The sequence below is a fragment of the Tenrec ecaudatus genome, chromosome 3, assembly GCF_050624435.1.
Source record: "Tenrec ecaudatus isolate mTenEca1 chromosome 3, mTenEca1.hap1, whole genome shotgun sequence".
In the NCBI taxonomy this organism is placed as follows: domain Eukaryota; kingdom Metazoa; phylum Chordata; class Mammalia; order Afrosoricida; family Tenrecidae; genus Tenrec; species Tenrec ecaudatus.
This window is the reverse complement of record NC_134532.1, coordinates 142,839,321-142,848,013: the sequence shown is the minus strand read 5'-3', so window position 1 is coordinate 142,848,013 and position 8,693 is coordinate 142,839,321. Positions and strand designations below refer to the sequence as shown.

General features: G+C 40.5%; 1 protein-coding gene across 2 annotated transcripts in view; it reads right to left on the bottom strand.

Moving 5' to 3' along the window:
* Positions 1-236: 236 nt before the first annotated feature.
* The window catches only part of PRKG2 (protein kinase cGMP-dependent 2), a 98,040-nt gene continuing 89,583 nt past the window's right edge, over positions 237-8,693 (bottom strand). For both annotated transcript variants that reach the window (XM_075544911.1, XM_075544912.1), the window contains exons 16-18: positions 8,368-8,430; positions 1,293-1,359; positions 237-332 (exon numbers count right to left, since the gene is read on the bottom strand). In XM_075544911.1, coding sequence (XP_075401026.1) covers positions 237-332; positions 1,293-1,359; positions 8,368-8,430 — 226 coding nt within the window. The remainder of the gene's footprint in view (positions 333-1,292; positions 1,360-8,367; positions 8,431-8,693) is intronic.

Genomic DNA, 8,693 nt, shown 5'->3' with positions numbered 1-8,693 from the left:
GCAGAGCGGGGTAGCTTGTAACATTTGAGAAAAGCAAATCGAGTATGTGAATAATTAACACTTAAATGAGACATTATAATTCAGAATCACCTCCTCCACCCAAAGCTCATTTACTTTCCCATAATGGTCTCCCAAAAGTTATTGGAATACTCCAAAGAGAGAAATAATCAGAGATGGGTTATTAATTCATAGAGTCCTCTTCTGTAGTCAAAACGTCATAATTATCTTGGTGACTGTCAGAAGTCTTTATCCCAGCCGGACAGCTCATCTGGAGGAATCCCTTTTTCTGGAGGGTACTTGTCAAAGTATCTGTGATCTGTGGGTCCACTGAGCTAATAAACAGAAGGGATGACAACAAAGGTGAAGGTGACAATGACTTAGCATACTCTTATCTGAAGAAAGTTTTTTTTTTATTGAACACTGGAATCACACTGCACAAACTTGTAAGTTATATGCAAGGGAAAGACCACTGATCATCATTCTTGAGTCATAGGCTCAGCCTTATAAAATCTCCCTCTTTAGACCCAAGTATATTTGGTCTCTGAATGCCATTCAGTAGGAACTAGATGGCCCTAGAAGTTGTTTCCTAAAGATAATGAGAGGAGTTATGTCTATTCCTTTTTAACATATTGAAAAGATTATGTTAAAAGTGAATATTTAAAAAACAAAAAATGCCAGCATTCTATTTCATAAAAATGTCTCACCAAGGTTGAAACTTCATATAATCCCACATAAATCTCCCAGTAGTCCAAATAGTGGGACAATATTAGAGACCCTGCTGAAAGACTGAGCTGACTTCAGTATAAAATTATTTTGAAAAATAGGTTGTTTCCAACTCTTTGCTTTCAGACAAATTTAAGTAGGCCATATGCCATCATTGAATTATCAGCAGATAGATCATTATTTATGATATCCCACAACATAGTGTTCAGGTGTTTGGAGCGGGGATAAGTAAGAAGGATTTCAAAGTGACATCACCATAACATAACCCTTCCACTCTCATTTTCTTTTCTTACAATGCTCTGAACACTTGCATCTGTGCTACGATAATGGTATTCATGCTAAATAAAATGCCATTGCTTTAATACATTCTATTTATCTGCAGGGACATTGAAGATCCCTGTTGATGCTATGGAGTAAGCAGCATCAGGCTGCTACCTTTATTTTCCCTTTATTGAACAACACAAGAGGAAACTTTCAAACAAATCTAACATCTGTTTTAAAATGCTAATATTTACAGAGAAGAAAATCCCTGGAAAATCATCAATATGGTAACATAGTAAATAGCATACCTTTCTTTTCAAAGGTGATGGAAGGCTCCGGGCTTTCAGCCCCTCCCAGTTAAAACCATTTAGCCACCTAAGAAGTAAGAAAAGGACAGAGGGAAATTACATGTCTGATAAATCATTAGCATGACAACAACTGTCAAAATCATTTTGTTGCCTTTGAAAGAGGTCAGAGAAAAACAAGAAAAAATAAATGATGCTAGTTATTTGGTGTTACATTAAACTCATGTCAGTAACATCAGCAGGCAATTGTTAATGCAACTTAGCTATTGTTCTAAATCGCCTGGGTACACCGATTCTCATATTCCTGCAGAATCATCGTTCACATTTTGTTTTCTGTTCCAGAACTGCCAGCACCTACTGTTTATCCTCTGTCTCAACTCTCTCCCTATTTCACAGAGAAGTCGGAAGCCTAAAAGAAAATCCCCACATCCACAATTACTGGGCATGGAAATAGCAGGCAAGAGACCAAATGACGTGTTGCAGTGGATAAGCCATCTGCACAAGACTTTATGAAAGTGTTACAGAGCAAAGCTGTCAGTTTGAGGACTAAGACTTGCCTGACTCAAGCCTTGCAATATTCAATTACTTCATGTGTACTTGAAAACTGGAAAGGGAATAAAGAAGACGAGAATAATTGATGCATTCCAAAGGGTGGCGTTGGTGAAAAATATTGATAGTATTATGGAACGCTAGGAAAATAAACAAATGTGTCTTAGAGAAAGTGCAGCCAGATGCTGCTCAAAGGAGAGGCATCTCAAGTACACTGGACATGTTATCAGAGAGGCCAGTCCCTGAAAGAGGACGTTACGCCTCAAAAACAAAGGGTGGTGAAAAGGAGGAAACTATTCAGCCAGATGAACTGACCCAGTGGTTACAACAGTGGGATCAGACATCACAAGCAGGAGATGGGCATGGGGCCAGGCAGCGTTGCCTCTGTTGTGCACAGGGTTGCCGTGAGTCTGAACAAAGTCAATGGCACCTAACAACCACCATCCTCATCACCTACAGAGGAAGGTGCCCTGGTAGTGAAACACTAAGTTGCTACCTGTAAAGTCAGAGATTCAAATCCACCAGGTCTCTAAGAGAAAAATGTGGTAGAAGAAATATGTGGCTCTCTGTAAAGATTACAGCCTTAGAAGCCATAGGGGACTGTTCTACTTTGGAACCAACTCAACACCAATGAGTTTCCATACATCTGAGCTATACTTCTGTCCTGGACCATAGATTAAGTGTCCTCCTCTACAGTGACCTCACTCCATCAACTATTGTTGTTCTCGGGTGCAGTCAAGATCTTAGAGAGCTTTCATGCTGTGGCATCTTGTTAGGACCACGTTATCTACATTTGAGATCTGATTCCCTATTTTTAAGAATGAATACAACTCCTTTTAGAGATGCTGTCAAAGTTAGTTGTCCTGCAGATCCAAACTCCAACAAACAGATTCACTGCCATCAAGTCCATTCCAACTCAGAGTTGACTGCATGGGACAGGAAAAATCTGTTCCTCTGGGTTCCTGAGGCTGTAACTCATTATGGGAGTGAAAAGTCTCATTTCTCCAGAGAAGAGGCTGGTGGTTTTGAACACCTGATCTTGTGTTTACCAGCCCAACACATATCCCACTCCATCACTAAGGCTCCCTGTTTATATCAGGAAAGATTTATTTAATACAAATGTTTTAGTGAGCTTTTATTTTTTTTCTCCATTGATTTTGAATTTGCAATAGCCAAATCATAGTCTTCTGTAATATTCATTGGTGGTGAAGGGAGGGTAAATATGGGGAATTTGCAAGTCTGTGACCACTAGCCTATTTTAAATAAATCATATTATTCCCATGGTTTTTATTCGGTTTAAATGTTCACCCACTCACTCACTGCCATTGAGTCAATACTGATTTATAAAGACCCTATAGGACAGAGTAGAGCTGCCTCTGTGAGTTTCAGAGACTGTAACGGTTTATGGGAATAGAAAGCCCTTTCTCACAAGGAGCAGGTGGTGGTTTTGAACTGCTGACCACTATGCTACCAGGGCTCATTAAAAAAATGTTCAGAAAATTCTAATTTAATTTCCTTAATGAAAAATATTTAAATCACGTCCATGTGATATGAACTTGAGAGACAACGGAAAGATTTAAAGTACTAAATGCTATTTTTCTCAAGGAAGTTTCGGTCATATGTAATTGGTAGTTCTTAGCACCTCCCATCCATCCGGCGTGGACCCAACCCACCGTTACCTCTCGTACCTGCATTATGGAAACAGCTTCCTACCTGGTTTTTCTGCTAGTGGGAGTGTTAATCCTTATGGGCGCTGACAGCATCGTCTTTCTGACAAGGAGTGGCTGGTGCGTTTGCAAGGAGACCTCCTCTCTATTAGTAACCCAGCGCCCATCCCCCAGCACCGCCTAGACTCCTTTGTGTAGCAGCTATTCCATAACTATTAATAGAAACCATCACTATTACCTTTCTGAATCAAACTGCAAATGTGAAAATGCATTGCTTACTGAGTACTTGCTATAATTTGACTTATGCAAATGTTTACTTAAAATAAGTGACTATTCATTTAATACTTGGATTTTTGACATGGCCTGCATTTTAAGTAATGCAAACATCATCCTGCACTCATGTGTGAAACATATTCACAGAAGAAATATTGGCAGCAATGGCCCAGAAATTGCTTCTTCATGAAGAGGCTATTTTTGAAAACAATTTCAGCAACTTGAAGCATTAAAAGTAACATGAAAAGATTAAAAATGATTCCTCCATCTAATAGGAAAGGTTTAATTGTACCCTGTTAATGTGTTATTGTTGTGAGGTGCCATCGAGTTGATTGTGATGCATAATGACTCTTTTGGGACCTGGTAACACAGAGCAGTATCACCCGTAGGTTTTCCTAACCTGTCACGTCTTCAGGAGAAAAATCACTATTTCTTTTCGCCCATGGAGCAGCTGGTGGGTTTGAACCACCGTTCCTCCACTTAGCCGTGGAGCCACTAACTCTGCATCATCAAAGTCACTGACAAACATAATCGCCCCTGGGACACAGGACTGATATTTAGCTTATAAATAATTCAAAGGGGAGGGGGAAGGAGTCTCTGGAGGTCCAAAAGGGTAAAAACTCACCTGCCAACCGTAAGATTGGTAGTTTGAAAAAAATCCATCTACTAACTGAAAGATTAGTGGCACTTCTCAAGAGAGGCCTGGAGAGCTCGCCCTGGAAAGGAGCCACTGAAATCGCAATGGACACACTTCTGTTCTGACACACAGGGTCCCCCTAAGTACATTCAAGGCCATCAGGTGGCTGGTAGTAAACACAGAAGAGAGTCTCTGTATTTATATTAGGAAAGATGATTTTACCCTTAAAGTGGACAAACTCACACAATAATTTTGGAGGGTATTCTCTGCGACACAGACAGACAGGGTTGCTGGTTGTGAGGTGCCATGGAGTCGTTTCTGACTCACAGTGACCCGTGTACTAGAGAGCAGAGCGCCGCCCAGGCCTGCACCATCCTCCCAATTGTTCTGCCTGAGCCCTTGCTGCAGCTGCTGGGTCCACCCAGCTAATGAAGGCCGTCCTCTCTCTCCACCTCTGTTTTACTGAGCACGAGGCCCTTCTGGAGGGATGGACAGGATTAGAGCTGGATTAAGACGGACTTTCGTAGAAAGCGTGAACCCTTTCTTTTCTTGGGGATATCATTAGATTCTACTTTACTAGAAAGTTTGAGTTCAGACCCCATCCTTGGTTTCCCCTTGGGGAGGGTCTGCTAAATGACAGAAAAATGCACCTCCACAAAGGCCGTTCCTCTGTTTCTCTACTGAACCTGGGTCAAAAGGAGACGCACTTGCATTGGGGCATTTTTGGTTACAGGTTCTCCATCCAGCATCTGGCTTCCCTCTGCCTGACCTTGAATTTGGGACTTAACAGTACCCCGACATTTCTTTAAAGTTTGTGAGTCTCTGTGGAACTTTGAAGTTAAATGCAAGATACTCCAGAGAGGGCTGGGGTAAAATGAAGAAGTAGAACATCTTGGAACAGTACATCAACAACCTCCAGCTCCTTGGACTAGCCTGGTACTAATACTAATAAATTATTACAATGATTGTTTTTAATATCAATTTAAAAGGTATAATTTTATAAGAAAAATTAAAAATAAAAATTTTTAACCTTAGAGGAAAGTGATACAACTTAAAGTGAAACTTTAGAAATGTATAAATGCATTGGGCTGCAAACTGCCTGGTTGTCAGTTAGAAACACCAGCAGCAGCTCAGGAGAAAGACAGGGCTTTCTACTCCAATAAACAGGCTCAGAAACCCAGAGGAGGCCACTATGAGTCAGCATTGGCAGGGTTTGATTATATATAATAATAATATATATATACATATACACATAGTTATTTAGTTCCAAGGACATACTCAGTAGAACCCCTATAAAACTGGGGGACTTTTGTGGAGGCAGAGAGAGATTTGGTTTTCAATTTTGCTTTCCCTTCTATGTTTGTATTTTGGAAAGCTCCAAAAATGAAATGAAACTAAGCTTACACATTTTCTGGGCTCGTGGTGGGCAGGCACTGTGTAAGTTTGCTCTCTCTTATTAGCGAATTCTACCCCCCTCTGCACTCTTATCCCACCCTAAGTGGCAAACATTATTGAGGCTATTAAGAAGAATTGGAAATTAGTCCCTACAGGAAAGAAAATTCAAAATTCTTTATCACCATGCTGACTTGAGAAAATCTTTTAGCATCAATTTGCATGTGCATCCAATTACTGATCTGACAGCCACCTTTAAATGAGCCTCAGGTAAATAAGAAGTAAAAGCTAAAGCTGATGTCTGTTAACAATTATCTCACTTCCATTTCCTAGCTACCCCAGAGCAAAACTTGGAGACTCTTCTTTCATGAGAGAAAGGAGGGAAATGCTACTGAACCCACGGCTTTAATTGGCAGGCCACTTGTTTCCTCACTATGAATGGTGTGTTTATGTGTCATTTTATAATGAGAAAAGAAATTGTGATAACAGCATGCAGTGTGGGAAGAAAAATAAATTGGAATCTAAAACAAATAATGAGCGTTAGTTCTGAAGGCAGTCCAAAAGAGGACAAAGAGCCATAGAGGACCACAAGCACGTTGAAGTCTATCCAACGCACAGATGCGTCATTCTCGTTTGCTTCTTCCTCCGCCCTCCTTCGCCAAGGCACCCTTCAGGCAGAGCCAGATATGAACTGACAATGCTGAATACTTGGCTCTGATTTGGTAAGTTCATGAATACATAGAGCCGCTTTAACCGCTCAGAGGTTGTTTTGTCCTTTTGGAAGCTGCACCACTACTGTTAAGGAAAATCAACAGGGATTTCGATTCCGCTGAGTCTCTAGATTCATTTTCCTAAGAGGTTGATGTGTCCTTAAGATTTCCCCAAAAAAGAAGAAGAAAAAACTCCTCAGAGAAATGAAATATCAAAAGATAGCAAAATTAAAGCCCCCAGTTAATTTTTATAGCATTAATTTTTCCTGATATTTTTAATTCAAAATCAAAATGGGAACACCTCCAGGCTTGCGAGAATTAGCCTAGCATTGATTCAAAAGGAAAAGGGAAAATGTCTTTTGAGCTCGCATTGACTATTTCATGACACCAGGGAACATATCGTATGGAAGTTATCAGTGATTTTGAAAGCCGGCTTTAAAACACTGGAGAACTGGGAAAGGTGCCCGCTTGACCACCGCCGGGGAAAAACACGGTTCGAGGCTCGCGGGACCACTGACGTCCTTCCCTCTGAAAGTGAACCGTGCATGGAGGTGTCAGAATTTAGAGCGAATTTCAAAGAAAAAAAATTTTTTTAAGTATACCCGATTCCTTAAAACCGAGATAGAATGCAATTTAACCCTTGACGTGTTTGCCTTTTGAATAGCCACACCACAACAAGGACAACCCCCCACGTGACTGATCCAGTCTCCAGTGAACCCGGGACTCCGCCGCGGCAGCGCTCCACGTAATTGGATTTCCACGGGAAACGTGGAGACGATTTTGCTTCGAGGCTTGACCTAAACATCGAACCGCCCGCGCCACGTGAATCTTGTCAACAAAGGCAGTTCGTGCTGCGGTCACTGGGCGCTAGTTGGCGTCATTCACCTTTTGCAGCTGTGCTCCAAGCGTTTTGCCATAATTTACTTAGTTTTTGTGGCTTTTTGTACTGTTTTTCGGGTTTGTTTTTGATAAAAGAATCCTCATGATAAGGAACTGGTTAATTGTGTTATCGATATTGCTGGTGATGAGAATTTAGTAAACCCTTTTAGAAAAACAGTTAAGGAAATGCCAGCAGCAGACCACATGAGACTGATTTGTTTTTTTTTAAGAGAAAACCAGCCAGGTTCTAGTGAAAAAGACAAAGGGGAAAAAACTCCTGAAAAGCAGCTTCCAGGTGATTTTGTGGAAGGGGATTCCCCTTCCAAACAATGCTTCTCCCGACATCCTGTGCTCAGATCCAGATCCTCATCAGTCCCAAGGTAGGCGCCATACTGCAGTTAAAACTTTTTTAATGTTGCGTTTCTTATTTAAGTTATATTATTTAACTCTGAACTTATTCAACATTTCTGTGTAATGTTTTGTATAAAAAGGCAAGGTTAATATAAAAACTTGGTGGTCAAGACCATATTAATCCCTTTTTCAGTTATTTCTTATGGGAAAAAATTGATTCGGAACTCCACTGCATTGCATCTCAATGCTCCTTCTAGAACGGATCAGTGTCGAGGTCCGGGGTTCTACCTTATGTCAAAACTAGTACTTCATTTCTGTATAAGTTCCACAGTGATATGCATATTTTTAAGATAACAATGGATATAAGGTTCAGTTGTTATGAGTCGGGGATGTGGTTTTATAACTTCACCCATTTTTACACGAATTTCCAGGTTATATAAATCTCTATTAATTCTAGTTTTAGGGAAATCACTCTGAAACTCATACTGTTAACTACCTCTAGTCACAGAAAAAACCCAAAGTGCCAACTGGAAAGCTGAGTGTCTGTAAAGGGTCCTTAGTAACCTAAGAGAAGTTTCAAGATGACGGTATTTTTCTGGACAAAGAATCGATGCAGATACCTGTGTTTCTTAATGTCATTGATACCGTTCTTCAGATTTCCTAACCGTTCTGTTGGGTTTTGCCTGAAATTGAAAAATAAATAAGAGCAGTTAACAATGGTTATGCATGAGGTTTACATTAAAATTTAATATTTAATTAGGCATTCATTCATTCATTTTAACAACATTCATAAATTTGTTACTGTACAAAAACCAGCTTCCTCGATGGACGTCCCCCTGGAGGAGCCCAGAATTGAACTAGAATAAGGGATGTGAGTTCGTGTGCCTACCCAAGGTTGGAGGCAGAATCTGCCTAGAGGCAACTTGGAAGAAAGGGCTGGTGATCT